General features: G+C 53.6%; 2 protein-coding genes across 2 annotated transcripts in view; one reads left to right on the top strand and one right to left on the bottom strand.

Annotated features, from left to right (window-relative positions):
• LOC111159711 (stAR-related lipid transfer protein 9-like) overlaps window positions 1-7,812 on the top strand; it is a 66,804-nt gene extending 58,992 nt beyond the window's left edge. The window contains exons 22-29 of the mRNA XM_022522272.1: window positions 2,828-2,945; window positions 3,136-3,257; window positions 3,486-3,550; window positions 3,725-3,927; window positions 4,125-4,222; window positions 4,388-4,546; window positions 5,084-6,886; window positions 7,625-7,812. Of these exons, the coding sequence (XP_022377980.1) occupies window positions 2,828-2,945; window positions 3,136-3,257; window positions 3,486-3,550; window positions 3,725-3,927; window positions 4,125-4,222; window positions 4,388-4,546; window positions 5,084-5,185 (867 nt within the window). The 3' untranslated portion in view covers window positions 5,186-6,886; window positions 7,625-7,812. The remainder of the gene's footprint in view (window positions 1-2,827; window positions 2,946-3,135; window positions 3,258-3,485; window positions 3,551-3,724; window positions 3,928-4,124; window positions 4,223-4,387; window positions 4,547-5,083; window positions 6,887-7,624) is intronic.
• Window positions 7,813-8,299: 487 nt separating this feature from the next.
• LOC111161865 (codanin 1) lies at window positions 8,300-20,945 on the bottom strand. Its single transcript, XM_022525894.1, has 28 exons — window positions 20,856-20,945; window positions 20,135-20,625; window positions 19,703-19,906; window positions 19,338-19,507; window positions 19,094-19,207; window positions 18,934-19,012; window positions 18,410-18,530; window positions 18,127-18,236; window positions 17,547-17,636; window positions 16,759-16,834; window positions 16,040-16,245; window positions 15,606-15,726; window positions 15,324-15,470; window positions 15,049-15,215; window positions 14,642-14,729; window positions 14,331-14,420; window positions 14,114-14,168; window positions 13,759-13,892; window positions 13,580-13,683; window positions 13,164-13,322; window positions 12,715-12,778; window positions 12,442-12,520; window positions 12,134-12,282; window positions 10,916-11,023; window positions 10,723-10,786; window positions 10,372-10,553; window positions 10,036-10,143; window positions 8,300-9,259 (listed from the first exon to the last, which is right to left on the bottom strand). The coding sequence occupies exons 1-28, from the start codon at window positions 20,943-20,945 to the stop codon at window positions 9,134-9,136; spliced, it is 3,696 nt and encodes a 1,231-aa protein (XP_022381602.1). The 3' UTR covers window positions 8,300-9,133.
• Window positions 20,946-21,670: the final 725 nt, after the last annotated feature.

Consider the following 21,670-nt stretch of genomic DNA (forward strand, 5'->3'; position numbering starts at 1 on the left):
GAGAGGTGGAAGCAGGCTCCCTGCAGAGCACAGAGCCCCATGTGGGGCTCGATCCCAGGACACAAGGACCATGACCTGAGCCGAAGGCAGAGGCTTTAACCCACTGAGCCACCCAGGTGCCCCTGTTAAGAGTTTTTAAAAACTTTTTTGGTAGAAAGGCTCTTGTGTTTTCTGATTTTGCTAAGCATTTTTGTTGTGTGTTTGAGTATGTATGATTTCAGACAAATGTGATTTCTATTTTTTTAATTTGTTGAGGTTTTTTGTTATGAATATTCCCATGGACATCTAAAAAAAATTTTATTATCATGTAGTTTATATGTTCTCTGCATTGAGGGTGAATATGTGTGTCTTTTTTCTGATAGTCTGGAAGTCTTGAAAAAAATTCTTTTCATGATCACTTTTGTATCTTTATATAATCTTTATTACTAGATTTAGCAGTTTTCTTTTCACCCTGGTGATAAAACATGAGGAAACCAGTGTATTTCCACCTTGTCTTTTCTTTTTTTTACAGTATTTCTACATTGTTTATAATGTTTGCATGCATTGAGATGTTCTTATGCTAGATTAAATGGACTCTCCTCACCTCTAGTGATTAGCCCAGCATTCTGTAATCCACCCTGGCAATCCCTCCCCTGTAATTTCTTCAGAAAGGCTCACGGGCACCTTCTCTAGTGTCTCTGAGTTCATATTTGAAAGTGTTTGTTTATTGCTTTTATACTTACATGAAAGAACATCTGTTCTTTGCTAGGTCAAAGGATATGTACATTTTTAATTTAAAATACGTGGTAAATATTTCCACAGTATGCCAGTTTACACTCTTAAGCAATAACTGCCCACTGTGCTAAAGGTTATTTTCTTCAGTCTTTGCCAAGGTGAGAGGCATAGAATACACCCTTCATTTTAGTCTTGGCTTGCAGTTCGGTTCCGCCCTTGTGTCAGAGATCGCACACCTTGTAAGGTACTTCAGACCCTTTGTCTTTGTGCTCGGGGCCACTGGATATGACCCCCTCTCAAACCCGCTGTTAGTCTTTTTGGTTTTGGAGGCCCTTGTTATATAAAGGAAATTACCCGTTTGTGTCATATGAGATACCAGTGGGTTATTTCCTAGATGAGTCGTGTGTTTGTTTTTATTTTGTTAATGACATTTATTACTACTAGGAAAATGTTAATTTTATGTTGCCTAGTGTTCGTCAGTCTTTAGTTTCATGGCTTCTGTTTAGTTTCATGCCGTTTAGGAAGGCATAGCCCCACTATGAGATAATTTTTTAAATTTATATTGTTCTGTAGTAATAATAAGTTTTCCTCCACTCCATATATTTTTGCATGATGTATGAAATGGGTCTCTGATATAACCTTTTTTTCATATGCAGCCAGTTGACTCAGCAATATTTATTGATCAGTCCATGGGTATTTATTTTGGGAAGTCATCAGCGTAGCAGTGGGAGCAGACGGAATTCCCCAGGAGTATATTATTGAGGGAGAAAAGAGGGCCTAGGCCTGAGTCTTGAAAGAATCCTAGAGTATCAGTTTTTGTTTGTGGAGGGTGAGCCAACCCAGGAAATTGGAAAGGAGCACTGCAGAGGTAGGGAGCCAGGAAGAAGTCCAGGGCACTCAGAAATGGAGTATCTCAAGTGGAAGGGAGAGGCTGGCTGAGTGGAAGTTCTCTGAGAGGTTGAGTAAGATGGGGCCTGGAGTTGTGGATCAGATCTAGCCACATGGACGTCACAGGGACCTGGGTGATTTACTGTTTGGCGGAGTGGTGAGGCAGGTGCTAGGTTTAAGCGGGTTCAGAAGGGAGTGAAAGGTGGGAGATGGCAAATGGTAACAGTTGTTTCAAGAAGCATATCTGTAGGTGGGAGAGCAAAGACGCCTGTGAGGAAGGTTTTTAACGGTTTTGCATACTTAAATGCTCATAGGAAGCATTCAGCGAAGAGGGTGAGGCAGAGGCAACAGGTGAAGAAGGAGACGATCAGCAGTGGAAAGTTCCCAAGAAGAGGGCACAAGACCTCAGTCTGAGACAGAGGGACCCGCCTAAAGTAGGAGAGACCACTTGTAATGTTGCAGCAGGAGGAATGGAGGCAAGGATGGAGGTGGAACTGTCTGTGTTCACCTCTTCTTGTCTTAGAGTAGCAACAGGTTAAGAACTGATGATAGAGGTTGGTGCCTCTAGATGGATGATGCCTGTTGGGTCCAGCAGGAGTCAAGGTCATGTCCTTGAGTTGCTGGCTGAGATGAAGGTGGGAGGAACATATTGCAGATCCAGAGGATCATCCCCATCTGGTTCCAAATTAGGACCTTTGGTTTAGCCGCTGTATGGGGCATGGCGGGGCGGGGTGGAGCGCATGTGGAGGCCCCAGGGTCAGGCTTCTCACAGCCCGTTGCTTTTCCTCCCCCTCTCCTGCTTTCTGCTTGGGCTTTGTTTGCTATCCCACTAATCCCAGCTCTAGCCATGGCCACGTTCCTGTTGCCACAATGGTAGAAGGCACTCCCACCCCCACACCTACTGATGCTCTCTGCTGGGTCTTCTGAGCTCCATTTGTTCTGGTTCCTTTCGGGAACTCTCCTACAAGCCATCTTTGAGCCTGTGGCTTGAAGCATAAGGGGAGATCATCCAGGGACAGGTTTCAATTGCTCTCAACTTCTTGTGGGGGGGGGCATCCAGCCTTCTGTAATCCCAGCGGGGAAGATCTTTTACGATTGAGCCTTTATGTTGGAAACTGTTGGCACAGTTCAGAGTTGGAGGAGATAATTCTGCACGGGCTTTCTGGTGCTCTGCTTTTCTCTTTATCTGCCTTTGCTCTGATCCTGAGCATTTTCTTTTTTGCAGGGGGACATAAACTTGCCTGATTCCAGTGACTCCTGGATAGGGGATGTTCGGGGCAGTTCCACAGTGAGGAACAGTCACCTGAGTCTGGCCGGGTCCACCTGGAAGAGCTTAGCTTACAGTGAGTGGAGGAGGCTGAGGGCACATAGCTACCTGCCTGGTTTGGGGACTTTGGGGGCTGAGGTCTCCTAGATCCTAGGGAGTCACTGGCCTGAGGTTATCAGCCCCCAGTCACCGTCCCTCAGGAGGCTGTTGCTGCTCCGATGCCTGGATAATCACAATGTCTCACAGCCTCTGCCCATTCATCGTAGGCCACAGAACCTCCTTGGGCAGCTGCTGCTGTTCTCCATCCAGCCTCTCCAGCCTGGGGACCTGCTTCTCCTCCTCCTATCAGGACTTGGCCAAGCACATCATTGACCTCTCTGTTGCTGATGTGAGGAACTGTTCCACTTATCTCCGTGGTTCCTTTATCAGACCTGTGCTGGGTGGGAAGGAAGGGAAAAGAGGGAAAGAGTAGGGCACTTGAGGGCCGCATGGCTGCTGGTGGCTCTCCTTCTTGACAGAAGGGGAATTGGGTGCATGCTGGCTGGAGTGACTGGCTAATCCAAGGGTCTGGTTTGTCCTGTGCCTGCTAATGTGGGTGTGATCGCTGTGTCTCCAGGTGATGGCTGCTTGTTCAGATAATCTGCACAACCTCTTCAGCGGCCAGGCAGCAGCTGGCTGGAAGTGAGTGCCTTTGCCCAGCGTCTTGTCCTAGCCTCCTGGCTGTCCTTTTTGTCCTCTCTCTTTTCCCTTCTCTGCCCTGGCTTCCTTGAGTCCCTCACCCCAAGCTGTGACTCTCTGACCCTGGAGCCCAGTTTTTACCTCTTCTTCCTCTTCCTTACCCTTGATGTTCCCCAGCTATCAGGGTGAGGAGCAGGAGGTCCAGCTTTACTACAAGATGTTTTCTTCTACTCGGCATGGCTTCCTGGGGGCAAGCCTGGTGTCCCAGCCATTGTCTCATGTGTGGGCAGCTGTGAGTGATCCGACCCTGTGGCCACTGTACCACAAGCCCATCCAGACAGCAAGGCTGCATCAGCGCGTGACCAACAGCATCAACCTGGGTGAGCCTGGGGAAGGCTTCCCGTGGGCTGTGGCTAGGGACAGAGGGAGCAGGGCTGGAGGCAGCCCTCTTGGGAGGCCAGATGCTCAGACGACCTCCAGATCACTCAGGCTGCAGAACGATGGGATATCGGGGATGCTTCTGGGCTGGAAAGTCTGTCCACACACCTCCTGACTCTCTGCATTCCTGACTTTTCAGTATACTTGGTGTGCAATACCACCCTGTGTGGCCTGAAGCAGCCCCGGGATTTCTGCTGCGTCTGCGTGGAAGCCAAAGAGGTGCCTGTCTTGCTGATGGTAAAGATATTATGGGCAGAACTTGGGCTGGGGTGCTGTGAGAGGCCGTCATCGTGGGCATCAGGACCTCTGGGCAAAGGAAGTTTGGGCAGACATGACGGTAGCTTAGAGGCTGGTTTCACTGGAGCCTGTCCCTGTCTGACCCTTGTCACTCTCTGTCCCCAGGGGCACCTGTCTGTCATGGCAGCTCAGTCTGTTTATGACACATCCATGCCAAGACCCAGGAGGGAGATGGTCCGAGGGGAGATCCTGCCCAGTGCCTGGGTTCTACAGCCTGTCACTGTGGAAGGAAAGGAGATCACCAGAGTCATCTACTTGGCCCAGGTGATCCTCCCTGTGTGACTGGCTACGTGGAATGCCTTGGTTCGACCCTGGCACCCCACTGGAGTTTTCTCTTTAGCTGCTTGTCACCCTTCAGTGCCCAGGCCCTATGTCCCAAGAGCCAGAGACTTGGGCTTCTTGGGTCACAGTAAGGAGGTGGTCTGTGGGGAATTAAGGCAGGAGGGGGCAAAGTTGGTCAGTCACCAAAGAGCTCAGCAGCCTTCAGCCTCTCTGTTGCCAGTGTCCTCAGGAGATAGTCGTGGCAAGGGAGGAGCAGCAGCCTCAGCAGAGCAGAGTGAGCATGACCTGGGCTGTTTCTTTCCTCTCTACTCCCAGTTCCCCACCATGACCTTCAGTAGCGGGAGGGGAAGCCCATGCCAAGATCTGAATAGCAGAGCACAGAGGCCTGTAAACTCTGGAACTGCAGACAGTCGGAGGAGATTTTCCCATCACGACAGCCCGGGTGGCTCCTTGTGCCCATCAGGAATGGAACAGCCGCATCTGTTCACACCTTTAACTTCTCTCTCTGCTTAATTTCAGGTAGAACTTGGCGCACCGGGCTTTCCCCATCAGCTCCTGAGCTCCTTCATCAAACAGCAGCCGCTGGTGATAGCCAGACTGGCTTCCTTCCTTGGTAGTTAGCATCTTACCGTCAAGATGGTGCTGCAGAGCCGTAGGCCCAGGATGCGCCAGTGACGATAGGGTGGCTCTCATCACTCTGTCCTGGGATGCAAGGAGAGGCGAGGCTACCGGCTGTGGCTGACCAAGCAGATAGCACTCAGGCTGAGTGGCCAGCAAAGCCCCAACAGTACTTGGGTCACAGCTGGGGCCTCTGCAGAGCGAGGGGACCTGAGCTCTTGGCCCTGGCTGGCCAGAGTGAATGAAGGTCAACTCACCGTTTTGGACTTCTTACCTTTCTTTCCTGCCCCTGGGACCCAGTGGCAGACAAGTCGCTTGAAGACCAGGATTGGACGCAGCCAGCAGAACTGGGGAAGGGCAGGTCTCTGGCACCATGCTTCCCGGCTCTGGCCCAGCTCTTGGGCCGGGAGGGAAGCAAGCAGCCATTGGCCAGGACTGCTCGGAATCTGCCTCCAGTGTTCACCTCCACTGCGGGATGGAGTGTTGGAAAATAGCAAACCAGAAAAAGGGTTTAAAAAAACAGCTGCACAAACCACAACAGTGATTCAGAATTGTTTCTCCTTTGTTTTTTTACAAAATGCTTTATTATTAATTTTTGGTTTTTTCCCCTTTTCCTTTCCCTCACAGGAGAGGACATTTGGGTCTTTGCCTCATTCAAAGTATTGAGCAATGCTCAGTCTTGGAGCCATCACTCCAGAGCTCAGAATGGGAAGACCACTGTAGAAGCAGGTTGGACAGATTTGGGGTCATGAAGGGGAATCTAGGTCTTTGAGGAGGGGTGGGGATGAGCAGCTAGGTGTTGGCTGCTGTCCGCACAAGAGGAATTTTAAAAAGCTGAAAAGTTGCTTTTTGAAGACTGGAGAGAAGATACTAGAACTCCTAGAAGAAGTACATGACTTGTTAGGAGGAAACTCAGTTCCATTCCTCACCTCCCTCAGAGCCTTGGTGCCAGCCTTCAGTGGTCTCTTGGGCATCCTGCTATTGGGGTAGGATGGGCTATTCTAGGAGGGGCTGGGGAATGGGCTTGGTTTTCTTGTACCTCAGCCTGGCTGAACTTGAGCTTTGAGTTTGCCATATGGTGATGTGGAAGTGGTTGGGGTGGGAGAGAGTCCCACCTTCCATTCTGGTGCTCAGAGTCTTTGGTGGAAGAGGGCGACCATATGGGGTTGGAAAAGATGTGGTGAAAAGGTTTCTGTATGGTACAGTGCAGAGATTTCTTTAGAAGTGTTTGCAGGATTTTTTTTTACCTCAGATTGTTACTTATGTAAAACTGAAGGCTTTTTAAATTGCCTTTAAGTGTATTTTTCTGGTTAATTTTTTTTGGTATATTTAACACCCTATTTATGTACTCCCATCTCTGTTCATATAAATCTTTAAAGACTATTGATTGAAAGAGTACACTTGTAAATTAGAAGTCCATGGTGTCCTTTCATTTAGTGAAGACTACTGTATCATTTGAGTTCAGAATTTAGCCTGAAGATGATGACAGCAACACCTGCTCACGGCCCAGTCTGAAGATAGACAGTTCATACAAATATACTGTGCTCTTCCCATGAGCTCAGCACAACTCTGCTTGAACAGCAACCTGATCTGTTGCCCAACTGTAGCCAGCTGTAGCCCAGATATACAAATGAGAGAGGATACCAGAGCAGTCACTGCCATGCAACAGCGACCACAACCCCCTGGAAGGAAGCTCTTCAACAGGTGAGCACCTCTGGGCTTCTGGGCAGAGCCGGCAATGGGAATCCAAACATATGGGTCGCTAAAAGGTGACAGACACTATTCCCCTTACCGTTAGAGCCTCACACCTGGCCTGAGTCAGCAATCTCAGAATATCAACTGAGGCTGATGTTGCATTCGATATAGTCCAGGGCCCCAGCTCTAAATGATCATGAGGAAGTCATATTTTGGTTTCGATGTGGGGGGCTCTCAGGCTCATCAGAATCACCTGGAGAACTTGTTACATTACACCCCAGAGTTTCTGACTGAGTGGGCCTGGACAGGGGCCAACACATTTGTATTTCTAGGAAGTCTGAGGTGATCCTGAGGCTGCTGGTCTGGGGACCACACTTTGAAAGTCACTGTTTTAGACAATTCACAGCCAGCAGATATATAGAAAAGGACCCAATTCATTCACTAGTTTATGAGCTGCCTGTGATTCCTAAGTTTATCTTATTGCCTAGAGAGTGGGCCTTTAAGGTTCACACAGGCCCATGATAAGTTTCCTGAATTGGGCCCATGCTGCACTGAACTGAAAGGGCTTGAACCCACCACCTGCGGCTTTGGGCTTGTCTCCCACCTGTCCCATCCATGGGGAGCTGCCCCAGGTCAAGTGGCAGCTTCTTACCTCTGGGGTCAGATTCCAAGGACAGTGCTTATGTTCAGCCACACCTAGTAGGCACACAAAGACAAAACCCTTCTTAAAACTCTTTTGGTTCCCAGGCATTTGGCACCTCCTGAATTTACTATAGTATAAAATGGATTTAAAGAACAACGATAAAAGCCTTTAAAAATGAAGAGATTATGGAAGGAAGGTTCAGCTGCCAAAACCTGTGAAAGGAGCAACTGGGAGGAGAAGAGGGAGGGAATGCACCCAGACAAGGTGTGACAGCGAGATCTTTCTGTGCAGCTGGCCGACAGGAAGGACTTCCCACCAGCTTTCCTAAGGTGCCACCGCAGGCCCCCTCTGCCCAGAGAACCTGACACTTCCTTGGGTCGTCTCTTTGACAGCTGTGTGCTTTTCCCCAGGAAACACACATGGATGCGCAGGCAGAAGTTTTGCAAGACATTAATAGGGTTCACGGAGTCTCCTTCCTCCAACACAGACTGAACCTCTCTGTGCTGCTGATGCAGAAAGACCATGAATTTTATACAAGCGAACTTCATGCACATTACCAAGGTAGTGCTTTTTTGTCTAAATCAATGGATCAATTAGACACACAAAATACTCCTGAGCCAAATCAGTCTACACTCCGCACCCCCCCAACAAAACAAGCGTGACATGAGCTGCCCCGCCATCTAGTTTGTTAGGGAGTGGCTGGTGAGTGGAGACTTTGCATATTAACTTAACCTTATAGGGAGATACATAGAAGTCGCTACCGTTGGCAAGGAGGTAACAGGGCCCCAGGCTCCAACAGGATGGAACATTTAGGCACTGCTAAGTGGCCAGGCCATTAGTACAGCTCTACTCTGTTGTGCCCACCTTCAAGCCCACCTGGGACTTTGCAGCCTGCTAAAGGGAAGAGTCAGGTGAGAATAACTAGACAGAAACCCTTTGATAAAGAAAAGTTTATTTTAAAAAGCTCTAATGTTCTGCCCTGTGCTTGGCCCCTGGATGGAGCTACGGTTGAGAGTACCTGTACAGGGCTGAAGGCAGAGAAGGTGCAGGGCAAAAGCTGGGTTTCTGGCGGGTCAGCCCCACCTCCCGTGTTGTGCATTTTTAAGAAGATGGCAGCAGTCCAGCTCCTGATGGTAAGAAAATGTCGACTCCCAAGATTCATGTTTTAACTTTCCCCACAAGTTAAGCAGAAGTCATCTGCCTCTGTCATGATTTCCAAACCACAAAGTTTTAAGGGACGCTGGGGTAGCAGCAAATGGGGCTCAAGTCCTGGGTCATCAAGCCCACACATGTCATTTAATCCAAATAATAAATGCCAACTCTTCGGCTCCAGGACTGGAGTCTCTAGGCTTTGCCTTCATAATCCTCAATCAGGTGAACCCTCCTCCTTCCTCTAGGACTCGGGTGGTGAGCCTGCAGTCGGTGGGATGCCAGGCAGCCCCACACTTCCTTCACACGTGAGCAGAAGGCCTGACTACAGACTCAGCTACTCCTTCCTCAGCAAGGGTCAGCAGTGAGCACACGGAGGGGGGCCCGGGGCCGCCTCCTGAGGCATAGTCAGCCGGGATTCCGGGGTTCTGGTCAGACACCCAAGACATGGCTGCTTCCGAGCCCTAGCTCTGGGCCAGCACCGTTCCCCGGTTGGTTTGCACCAACTCACAAGCTCTTAGCTGGGGTTCTGGCATATGAGGCTCAGCTAGAAACAGGCGGAACAGCGTCGCTAATTCCTCAGAGAAGTCCTGGAATAAGCAGAAAGACGACAGACAACACTGACTGACATATAATTCTGGATGGTACAATCTTTCTACTAAAAGGCAATATCCAGGGGCACCTGGGTGGCTCAGTGGGTTAAAGCCTCTGCCTTCAGCTCAGGTCATGATCCCAGGGTCCTGGGATCGAGCCCCGCATCGGGCTCTCCGCTTGGCAGGGAGCCTGCTTCCCCCTCTCTCTCTGCCTGCCTCTCTGCCTACTTGTGAGCTCTGTCTGTGAAAATCTTAAAAAAAAAATAAAAGGCAATATCCAATATCAAGCCCGGCTAACCAGTGAGTAGACAACCTTATTTTTTCCCACCTGCCTTCTACACTGAAATGGATATGACCCTTTTCCCAGGAGTACTCTGGGACGTTCAAGTTACACCAGGGTGAGTGAAATCTGACAGCAGACTCCGCCACGGAGTACCTCACCGCCAACGTGTTTCATCTTGACAAACCGTAGGAGGTATAAATCATTCCGCCCTAGATCACAATAACATTAAGTACCAGCTGAGATTAAAATCTAGGTTATTCTGATTTTAAAAACTACTCACGGTACCACGCTGCTTTCCAACTACCTACCTGCCTTCCCTCTTCCCTCCCCCCACATCATCTCAGGGCGGTCCTGAAGATCCCTGACAAAATCCACCGAGCTTTGGGAAGATCTGAAGACTGCCTGGGCCCCATCACTTGCCTCATTTCAGGATAAAAGGGCATATGACACCCGTTCTCTGTCCAGGTATGAGGAGATGAGAACTCCTTACCTTTGGCCACTGGGCGTCACGGAGGCTGCCCAGGCAGGCCTCTATCTCCGTCCGTCCCATGAGCCCTTTCTCTACCAGCTCCCGGAGCAAGAAGAGGAGCAGGTCCCACTGCAACACATATGGAGGAGGTCAGGGTGGCTAGGAACACACAGTGACCTTGACTGATCCAGAGAACAGACAACTGCCAAAGCAGCCGCCTGGAGCCCACGCTAGGGTGTCAGAAACTGAGCACCACTGCCAGAAAAGGGGAGTAAAGGAACCCCGGCCACGGTGGTGGGGTTAGAACAGGACTGCAGAGGGCTAAGGAGCCTGACTGCCCCCGGTCTGCTGGCTCACCTCCCTTGGCCGAGTGTCTGCCAGAAGCCCCACATTTCTTGGGCTCAGCAGCAGTTGCAGTGGAACTGGCACCTGAAAGTCATCCTTCCACAAGGAGAGCAGCACGTGCAGGAGCCTTCGAGCCTGCCCTCTCTCTAGCCCGCGGGGTGACGGGGGCCCAAGGACAGGTATGTGGTCTGCCACTATGGGAAGAGAAGAAAGCCCAGCTTTAAGAGACGGAGGTAGGGTCCCCTAGCCGGCCCCTGGGAGGAAGAAGAAAACAAAGCTTCATATGTGTCTAATCTTGCTTGTACCCAGGCCCGAGATCTGGGGGATCTGGCAAGAGTGAGAGGTCATGGAAAGGAGTCATACCAAGGAGGGATGCTAGATCCACAGAGCACTTTGCCAGATGCTGCTCGGCAGGCGGGCACAGGAACTGTGGGGAAGAGGCAGGGAAAACCCCAGGCGTTAGCACCATAATTACAGCTGCAGCCCCAAGCCACTGCAGCTCCGGTTCATGGACGCCAGACAAGGACACCCAGCGGAGCGTCCCGCTGTGGCTCACCTGGCGGCACTGCAGTGTCTGGCCCAGCTGGCCCAGGAGCTGCTCCAGATGGTCCAGAGAAACTCCTTCCTCAGGGTCCCGGGGGCCCACAGCCAAAGACAGCACATCCTGGAGACAGCAGGGGTGGAAGCAGAATGAGACTGCATACCCGGCTGGCACCTGGGAGGCCACAGAGAACGTGGCCTGGGGCAGGGATCAGCCAGTGGAAAGAGGCAGAAGGAAAAGGAAGACGGCCCCTGGATGAAGTGGCGGGGTCAAGGTGCCTTAGACCTGGGGCTCGGCTGGGACCGCACAGCTGGGAGAAGCAACCACGTGGACGCCAACAGATGAGGAGTGGGAGCAGGTCAGCCGAGGAACAACATGCTGCCTGAGCTTGAGATGTCCCTCGTCTTCAGAGAAAGGCGAACCTAGCCAATTCCCAGAGAGCGCCTGACTTGGCAAGTACTTAGGGGAGCCGTCCTGCTCCATATATGGTGGATTTTCTCTCTCTCAGGCTTCTCTGTTCATCTTCTCGAGAAAGTCCGGTTTCAGTAGAGAAAACCAGTAGCTAATGGTCATTTAGCCTTTTCTTCTCCCTCCCGGATACTCTCCATCTTTAGTCATTCCTCCTTAGCCCTAGTCCTAATCTTTGGCCCTACCAATAAGTAAAGAGTTGAGGCTCTGCCCCACTGCTCAACTCTGCTGCTGTAGCACAAGAACAGCCTTAGGCAATTCATAACTGAACAAGTGTGCCTGTGTGCTGACCCCTACTCTAGACACGCTCTAAATTTTTCAGATTGAGAGCAATGGTAGTTTATCCTTACCATCTGTAACTAAATAAGCATCACCTCCCACAGAGGAGAACATTACTGAAATCCGATCCCAAAAGCAGGTAACTGCCCCTTAGAGACTTTCCTACCTGTTAATACCAGACAGGCCCTCGTGACCAGGCTCCCATCGGCACCTGTGTAATATGCAGCCCCTCCCAAACTTTCCCATCTGCCTGCTTCCCCTTTCGGGTGACTCAAGTACCAGAAGTCCGAGAAGAGCAATGAGGAAAACCGTTCAGTTCAGCTCTGCCCCACCGAACCCCATTGTCATGATGGACACTGGACTAGCTGCACAACACAGAAAGCAGCTACACGAAACACTGCAGCGGACGCGAGGAAGGAGGGAGACCAGGAAAAAAGCGGGGAGAGGGCAGAGGGGAGGGGCGCAGGGAGGAGGGGAGCTGTGTACTTTGATCTCGGAGATGAGGTGGGAGGGGAGGGGAGCGTGGTGCTCACAGGCTCGGGAGCAGCCCCTCCGCTCCCCCCGGGCAGCTGCTTCGGGACCCTGGGCTCGAAGTGTGCGACTCACTGCCGCCTTCACCTCTCTCCTGATCAGTGCTGCAGGTCAAAGGGAGAACAGAAAAGGGGTCACACCACGCCAACGCATGCCCAGCACTGTTTCCAGCTGCCTGGTGTTCCATCTCCCCAAGGGCCTCACACTTTCTGCCAGTCCACTTTGGAAGAACCTGGCCAGCCCTCCCCTAGCCCAGACCTTACCTGTGATGTTGGCTGACAACCAAGTACAGGCTTTCTCTGTTGCAAGCCCCACAGCAATGTTCTCTGCGCTGCTTAGAACCTGTGACCCAGAAGAACTGCAGTGTCAGGGGCCCAGGGAAGCTTGCGGATGACATGAACATGCAAGGCGTCCCCAAGGCTGGGACCAACGCACGGGCCCACCCGCCACCAGCAGCCTCACACACGCACAGCCCGCGGCACACTCTCCCACCACCAGACACTAGTGTGCAGGCTCTCGGCCTCCTCCCTACTTACAGCTGCTGGGGTCTCCTCGGGAAGCAGTGCCCGTACAGCCCCAGGACTTTTCTTCTGACAGAACCTGAAAAGAAACAGAGGCTTTCAGTGATGGCTAGAGATTTCAGCCTGGCTCACAGAAGGAAAGGCCAAGGGCACCCATCCCCTGTACCAGGATGGCCCTGCCTTGTGGAGGGTACGGTAGGGTGGGGTGGGGGTAAGAGAAGCACTGTCAGTCCTGAGCCCACCCCGATCCCTGATGCTGGGAGGGATGGGACACCCAACCCCCTCTCTTCCAACTTCAACTTCGGACGTTGGGTCCTAAAGCCCAAGATACAAGCCTACAGAGGAAGCAAAAGAACAAGGTAGGGGGTGGTTTAGAGAGCACATGGAATAAAAGTGTGTGAAAAAGGCAGAAAAAGAAAAGCTGAGAGCGGGGATGAGGGTCCAAGTAGACCGGTATCTCTTACTCCCGCCCCTGGGTCAATGCCTGGGCCCCATGGGGGCACAGCTGGGAACACAAGATCTCCAACAGCTGGGCCGGATCTCCTCCGTCTTGTCCCTGTGTCACCAGCTGCTCCTGAAGAAGCGACTCGGCCTGGCGCACCAGATCTGCCACCAACGTGGCCCTGCAGCAGGGACAGAGAGGCTTGGAGGGAGCTGAGGGAGCTGAATCAGAAAGGGGCTACAAATTCAAGGAAATCTGGTCAGAACTAACTTCAAAGAACGTTAGCAGTTTGAGCCTCCCCACCACGTCCTTCCCCTCAAGCTAACTTGCCTCAGACTGGTTACACGTTAGAGGAGATTTAAAAGGGGGAACACGTGAGGGAATGAGCCCGCACCCCTCCATGGATCTGCCTTCCCAACCCTCTCAACCCTCGCTCACTTGATGTGTTTGACACAGTTAGAGCCAATTCTCTCTGCCACAAACTCCACAGTCCTGCGCAGGGAGGGCGGCTGGTTGTGGAAAAAGGCTTGGGCCAGCTGTGCCTGTGGGGAGGGAACATTGGGTCATTTCCTTTCTCTTTCCCTCCCGGCGCTCCCTGCCTCCACCCAGCCCCTCACCTGCAGCCCCTGGCTGGTCCGGGGAGGCTGGGCTCCAAGGCCGGTGGTGGTGGTGGGAGTGATCTTCCTCACAAAGCCCCCACTCCTCGCGCTGCTACCTGACACCCAGGATGCGAGCAGTTTTCGGAGCTCTCCTGCAACAGGGAAGCCTGAGTGCTTAGTTCCAGAGCCACCCCTACCCTCCCAGGCATATTGGGCTTTAAGTATTTGTGGAGTAAAGTGGCTGAGGCACCCGGGGAATGCCTAAGGAGAACAACGTGTTCAGCTGTGAGGCCTACAGGATGCCTGCTGGGTACTCATAAAGGGACAGGCCAGGGACTGAGGACCCTGGGCGGCAGAGCATCAGTATCCTCACCAATATAGGGGCAGCAGGTGTAGAGCAGGTGCTGGTCCACCACGGGCATGCCATCCTTGGGGAGAGAACAGAGCAGAGCTAAGGAGGCAGGTTTCTCTTCCTTCCCACTGTGCCAGAAATGGGACAGTCGAGGAAGACAGTTACTCTAGAACTCCCAGCCTGCCTGCCTCCTTTATTCCTCCCACCCCCACGGCTCTGGCTGGACCACAACACTCACCAACCCAAGCTCTGAAGCTACTGTATCCACCTCCAAGGCATCCAACTGACCCTCTTCCAGAAAGAATAGGTCCTCAGGGACTGTGGGAATCTGACAAAAGATCAGGGCAGTGCAAGCTGCAGTCTGCACTACAGACCTCGTGGCTCCAGGAGCAAAGCCACCTTCCTCCAAAACCATGGGATTCCCACCCCCCTCCACCCCCCATCTTCTGAGTCTGACCTCAATCAGACTCAGATATCCTCCCGCTCCCCAGCTCCCACCACACTGGCTGCCTCCCTTCCCCAATCTGGATCTTCCCTCACTCCACTAACCTGGAACAGCCAGCCCAGGACAGCTAGCAGCAGCAACTTGTTCAGGAAACACATCTCCCCTTCACTCTCCTTTGACAAGACCAGGCTCCTAACAGGAACATTGGGACCAAGAAAGAAATGGAAGGGAGTAAAAGAAAGCTATCACAGGGAAGGTAATTCTCAAAAGCAGCCCAGGAGGCGCTGTCATGCAGGCGAGCAGGATCCCCTCACCGCCCTTTCCCAGATCTGTATTCCCTCTCAGCTGGGCCACAGGAGGAGTCGAAAAGGCCCAACTGAAGTGCAAGGAACCTCCCCGGTTCTGCCGTGGACCCGAGCCTGCATCTCCCCTGGGGATCAGCCTTGGCCTGGGCTATGTGGCCTCCTTCCTGGCAGTGCCCTCGGCGCTAGCCCTGCCTCACTACACTCACCGGTGCAGGTGCAGCAGGACAGAGAAGATGCTGCGGTAATAGTCCAGTAGGGGCACGATGTGGTCAGCGAGGGAAAGGAATTCCACCAGCCAGGGCACGGTGAGCACGGCTCGGCGGGCCCGCAACCCCTGCTGCAGCAGAGCCCGCACGTCCAGGGCCGGCGGCACCTGGCGGGGCAGGGCTCGATCAGTGGATAAGGCTGGGGGCCAGACATGCCCTCCAACTCCAGGACTCTGGGGCCCCTCTCAGCCCTCCTTACCAGAGCCCCCATTCACCTGGCTCCTCAGGGCCAGAATGGAGTCCTGGAGCTCACGGGTTGGGGGTGGCTCAGGCCCCCGGTATGGCAGGAAAGCCACAAAGCCCAGGAATTTAGCCAGAAGCCTCAGGCTGAGCAGCACCATGGCAAACTGCCTCCGTTCACCCTGCAAGGGATCAGGGAAGTAAAAGGTCCTAAGCATAGGGCTTCTAGAATAATTATGAATCTGTCATAAATTCTTGAAAACAGGCCCTCCCTCCTAGGTCAGAACCCTGTATTCTTCCTCACTCTGCTTTCTAACCTGCCAGTCCACGTCTGACTCCCCATCTTCATCGCTAGGCTCAGGTTGGGGCAGGGCAAGGCTGTTGAGCTCCCGGATCTTCAAACTCAGACTGTCCATGAGATGTTGATTAAACTGGAAGCTAGAAAGGAAGGGGAAAAAAAAAAAAAGAGACTGGCAGAGGTGCAGAAAGACCCAGAATAGAGAAGAGGTGCTGCAGACAGAAAGGCACAGTGGGGTACAGAGGGGAGGCAAAGGAACAGTGAGGTTACCTACGTGGGTAAAAGAATGAGAAGGGAAACAGAGGCAGAAGTGTGAGCTGCAAGGGGCCCGGCCATTGCCTAGTCCCACCCTGTTATATTCCAGGCAAAGAGAGAGACAACTGTTGCCCTTCTCGAAAGACAAACCTCTCCTGGCCCTAGCCCCACTCCCTGCAAGACACAGGGGACCTTTACCTGCTGGCACTCAGGATGAAGTCCCTGAAGAAGCCCTGACAGCCTGGGAAGGTGGGGGGTGGGCAGGGTCCCCCGCTGCTCTGAGGGGCCACAAGCCTTTCCTGCAGGCGCCGCAACCGCCCCAGCTTGTCCGCTCCAAGCATACTTAATACATCCGGAGCCTCCCCCAAGACAGTGCCCCCAGTGCCACCAGGACTCTGACACATCTGAGGCAGAGGAAAGAGGAGACAAATAAAAAACCCCTAAGTTTTTCCAGAAAGGAGGACTGAACAAAATAGGGCAGAAGTAATGAATATTTAGGGAATGCCAACCCCATATCAGGTGCAACAGATCTGTTTTTCAAGGTAGGGATGATATCATTTTATAGGTGAATAAGCTAAAACTGCAAGGTGAAACATTTGCCTAGGGTCCCTGGAGCTAGAATTTGAAATCAGGCCGGAGTAGTGCGCCAGTGCTCTCTCTACCACAGCACAAATTGAGCGCAAGGAAGTAGTGAGAGTCTGCAGGCGTGCAGGGCGTGCAGGACTCATGATAGAGGGGTCTGGCTCTTCTTCGACTGCCTGATTTTGGCCACTGCTCCCCCAACCCCAACGGAACAGAAGTGTTCAAAGTCCAGCCCAGGACCTGTCTGGCTGTCCACCCCATCCCAGAGTGCCAGTCATTACTTGGCTGCCTTTAATACCTACTGATCCCCTGTAATCTCCTGCTGGGGCTATTACCTGGAGAAGTTGTTTCTGGAAAAGCCGAACAAAATGGCTGTGACTGCAGGCTGCAGAGAGCTGACCCATCATGGCTCTGAGGAGTAAGAGGCAGGAACAGAATGTGAGGGAAGGAGGAAGGGGGCAGAAGTCTGAGAGAACGAGCTAATCCTTGGGCTCTTCAGTCCTTTACCAGGGGCCCGAGCAGACCTTGGCCAGAGCTGGCCAGCACAAGGTAACAGGTAAGTACACCTCACGGTAACAGGTAAGGGACACCTTCCTTCCTCAGCACCAGCATCCCTCAAGGCTACAGATACACTTAATCTGACAAGAAATAGTACCACCCCTCTCATCTTCAGTCTACACTGGGCTCCAGTGAGTTTCATGACCCAAGTGGAAGGCAAATCCCTGGACAGAGGATACTCTCTCTGCACCTCATCTCACTATGCGAAGTCCTCAGAACTGCTGAACTCCATGATGGAGAAAATGGGAAGTTGGAAACGGTCTAACCAGTGACTTGGGCCAAGTACTCCATCACTCAAGCAATTTGGAGAAAGGGTTTTGCACTTAACTAGACATTAGCCATCACAGAACAAGTCTGGGTCACGTCTGAGTGCAAGGAGCTAGCCAAACAAATCCCTTCTGAGTTGGGCCAAAGCTGCCCGTAACTAGAGATGAAGGAGCACAGAAGGTAATTGCAGGCTAGGGGTCGGGGAAGAGCCCCCCTCCAGTCAGCTACCAGAACACTACTAAGCTGCCCACTGCCGGAAGCAAGAGAGAGACAAGGTGACCAGTGTGGGAGCACCTACCTGATCCTGCTGCCCAAGCCCTTCTCAAAATCCCAGCCAGGCTCCTCGTGCCGATCTTCCCACTCTCGAAGCACCTCAAAAAACACGTCCCTGATGGGCACAAGAATGCCTGATCAACAGAGACACGGGTGACCTCACCGACTACCAGGAGCGCCTTCTCTAGCTCAGAGGAACGGAGGATGGGACTATCCACAGCCCCACTCCTTTTCCTCTCCAAAGTTCTCTAGATGACGAGAACGCTGCAGACCCAGTGGCAGCATGCCAAAGGACTCACAGACCCTGGTGCACAGCAAAATCTGGTTCTTTCTTATTGGAGAACCCCGTGACTAAAGTCATACACCTGTGAGAAGGCTGCTAAAATTGGAGGTTCAAGTCCACCGCAGGAAACAAAATGAAGGTTCATTTTGAAGGCCATTCTGATGGTTCCCCTGGTTCAGGTTCCCCTGAAGGGAAGGGCCCAGCGGTGCTAACCTACCACCTGCTAGTGCCAAACTCCTAGTTTCTATGGAAACAACATAGGCTGCCTATCCCAGAGAAAATGCCGCCTCGTTCCCTCCCCAAAGTTCCCTTTTCTTATCACCTCTGTTTTTTAAAAGTATGAAAGGCTCGGTCACTGGAGAAGTTGGCACGATTGTCTGTTTCTGGCTGAAAGGAGACAGCTTGAGCAGAGGGTGGCATCGCCAGAGAGACCTAAAATACGGGAGTGACATTAGGGATGGAACCCTCACAGGTCGTGCTCAGAAAACTTCACCCCCTGCATTTCTGCCCAGAGTTAGCCCACATGACAAGTAGGGTGGTGGGTGCCAGGCTGCCTGAAGGATGAGGCTGGGGAAGGTGAGGTCCGGGCTAGGCAGGGTCCCTACCTTGGCAACACTGCCCTCATAGGCAGCTCGGAGGCGGCCTTGCAGAGCAGGTGAGAAGCACAGCAGCCGCTCGTTTTCAGCCAAGAGCTTCAAGGTCCCTTTGTCCAGGTAGGAAAGAACCCTACAGGGACAAGAGTGCATCTGACTGAGAAGGGGATGCACTGCAAATAGGAAGCGGGCACCTGTGCACCACAGAGAACATCATCGGGAACATGGAGCAGGTATGTACGGCAAAGTCATGGGCAGAGCGCTTAAGATGCTGGAGGCAAGGGGGGGCAGGAAAGACCCCTAGGGAGCAGGGAAAGATTAGACACAAACCCAAAGGGTAGATACCAAGACTATAGGGGGCAATTTGATTCTGTCAGGGGTTAAATTCATAGCCTTGACACAAAATGATAGGCTACATGTAGGAAGAGGCCCAGGGTCACTGTGCCTTTGGAAAGCACAAGCACTTACCCCAAGTGGCCAGAGAAGCAAGTGGACAATGGGAATAAGGCTTAAATGCCTCAGCTGGGGAAACTCACTGAAACTGACGCTCCAACACCTGCACTGCAAAGAAGACACAATCATGGACACTCTGGAACAGTGGGCTTTCCAGGGAATCTAGGAGGATAGTACCAAGTTGTCAGTTAAGAACTGTTTCATCTCCAGACCTCGTTTCCAAAAAGAGGCTTGCCCACTAACCTGGTGCTCCTGGACTTGGTTCGAGGTCACCGTCCTTGGTGGCCACCATCCTCCGAGCAGTAAGGAGCTGAAGGACGAAGAAAAGCTCCAAGAAGAGGTTTGGTACCAGGTTCTCTGGATATAAAAAGAAACCCCAGGGTGTTGGGCACCATTTGGAACCAAGGCTCAGTTCTGCACACCTTACCATTTCTCCTACCCCACACTTCCTCAAGCATCCACTCCAGCACCCTTTGCTCCCACCCACCGGCAATGCATGAAGAGTAGACGAGGGCTATCAGCTCCAGGCGCTGGCGGGAAGACACTCTGGCAGGATCAGCGGATTCAGCTGTGAGGTTTCCTGACCAGCTGGGAAGCGGAGGCCCCAATTCTGAGGTGGGACAGGTGGTAGAAGGTGACTGCTGCAGCTGCTTAGAGCTATGGGGACAGAAAGATGTCATGAGCAGTTCCCCTAGCTTCCCCCACACAGCCACACTCCGGTTCCTTCAGAGAAGATGCCCACAGCCCAGGAAATAGACCCAGGGCTCCCTGGGGCAAACTAATTTCAGGGAAAAGCCCTTCAGATCCCCCAGTGGGAGGAAGCTGACAACCCAGGGAGTGGCAAGGTCATACCGCTCCTTCCTGAGCATCTCCCGCTCCTCTTGCAGACTTCGGCACCCTGGGGGAAGGCCATGGCCCCAAGGGCTAGTGTCCAGGACTGAGGGTTGGGAACTGGGGACACAGTTGATTGGGGGTGAGGTGAAGCAGGTCTTGGGCTTGGAGAGTGACCGCTCTTCGCTCACCGGAGTTGGATTGATCCTGCGTGAAGGCTTCGTCCTGCTAAGTGGCCACAGGTTTTTCTCAAATTCCTATCTTCAAACATGTCCCCCTCCACCGCCTCAAGGGCGGGGACCGCTTGCAAAATGTCCCTCACTACTCTGGTTATCTCACCCCCAACCTTCCGGCCATTCCCACGCTCAACTGCGGAGCGCCCGGCCCTAATTTCCTGACTTCCCTCGCACAACCTTCGTGCCACCCCGCTCATGGGGGAGGGCTGATTCTCACCCTGCAGGGCCCGGGGGCACCGAGCCTACGGGAGGGAACTCCTCCAGGTTGCTGAGGTTTGGCGGATCAGAGCGCACGAGGCTGGGGCTGCCGGGGCTGCCAGCGCCCCGGGACCTCCGGCCCCCAGTCCAAGGCTGACTCTCTCCTCCGACTCCCTCCTCCAGTCCCCCAGGGCCGCGGCCTCCCCGCTCGCGGCCCGGCCCCGGGCCCCGCCTCCTGCCCCCGCGGCGGGCCGAAGGGGCCTCGGCGGCGGCGGCGCTCGAAAGCTCGGTCGGAGGGAAGAGCTGGCTGCGCGCCCCGCGGCCGCCCCGCGGCGGGCCCCCCGGCCTCCCTGGCAGAGCTGCCGAGGAGCCCGGGGCCTTGGCGGGGGTTGGGGGACCCTGCGGGAGGACGCGGCTGCTCTGCTCCCTCAGGAAGTTCAGCAGGAACGGCACGAATTCCTTCCGCAGTGGCCGGAGGGAGCTCAGCGCGGCCGCCTCCCCGGGGTCATCCTGAGGGAGAAGCGGGAAGGGATGAGAGGGTCAGCGGCCAGCCCGGCGCCACGAGCAGCCGGGACCGCAGGGCACGCTGAGGCGGGCGGCCCGGACAGCGGCCCCTACCTAGTTGGAGCGCACTCGGCCCGCGCTGACAGCCAGGCACCCTAGAGAAAAGGGACCTGAGGGATGGTATCTACGCAGAAAGCAGATTCCGGTCAGGCCCGGGAGTGTGCAGGGGCTGTTACCTCGGAACTCTGGGCGCTGCGAGCGATCCACCGCACCGCCGCTGCGACCGACACCTCTTCTCGCAGCAGCGACTCCAAAACGGCCGCCATCCCGGTCCGGGCGCTTGAATGCGATTGCGCAGGCGCCGGCGCGCCACGGGCGGCCTGGGAAGGGCGGAGCCGGCAGGCAGAGCGACCGTTGGGCCGCTGGGTGGAGGGGCGGGGCAGAGGGGCGGAGCCGGGGCTTCCCCGGGCTGAGTTCGGGCTCAGGCCTTCCCGCAGGGCCGCAGCCGGCTCCGCGCCTCCGGACCATAGGCCGGTGGCCCGCCAAGTAGAGCCGGCCGCACCGCGGTCGGCGAGGCCCAGCTCCGGCTGCCCGGGCGCGCGGGGCGACCTGTGGGGACTCGACATGACGGGAGACCGAGGACCCGGGAGAGCGGATGGATGGTAAAGATGAACAACTTTCCGGAGAGACACCTGCCTTCTGCGATAAGCACACTCATTTCTTTCAAGAGGTTTTTTTTTTTTTTTTTTTTTTTTTTTGAGAGCGCAGAAGGAGAGGGAGAAGCAGACTCCTCGCTGAGCAGGGAGCCCGACTCTGGGCTGGATCCCAGGACCCCAGGTCGCTAAGATCATGAGCTAAGTGAGCCAAAGTAACCCACCTAGCCACCCGGGCGCCCCTCAAGAGTTTACGTTTTCTAGATTCAACCGTCACCACCTTGAAGAAGTTAGGATAAAATTCGTCTAACCTCATTTGACCACTTAAGACTAAGAATTCTTGCAAGGACGATTTTTAGAATCCTCAGCCCGCAACCCTTAAATGCCTCAGGTGTGCA

Source organism: Enhydra lutris, unplaced genomic scaffold, assembly GCF_002288905.1.
Source record: "Enhydra lutris kenyoni isolate GAN:26980312 unplaced genomic scaffold, ASM228890v2 scaffoldscaffold4, whole genome shotgun sequence".
In the NCBI taxonomy this organism is placed as follows: Eukaryota; Metazoa; Chordata; class Mammalia; order Carnivora; family Mustelidae; genus Enhydra; species Enhydra lutris.

Excerpts from the sequence above, each read along its gene's own strand:
- LOC111161865 (XM_022525894.1), bottom strand. The coding sequence starts at position 20,945 with ATGGCGGCCGTTTTGGAGTCGCTGCTGCGAGAAGAGGTGTCGGTCGCA. Across the intron at positions 15,216-15,323 it reads TTCTGGCCCTGAGGAGCCAG|GTGCCGCCGGCCCTGGACGT; the intron begins GTGAATGGGGGC and ends CTGCCCCGCCAG. Across the intron at positions 13,893-14,113 it reads CACCTGCTGCCCCTATATTG|GAGAGCTCCGAAAACTGCTC; the intron begins GTGAGGATACTG and ends TCCCTGTTGCAG.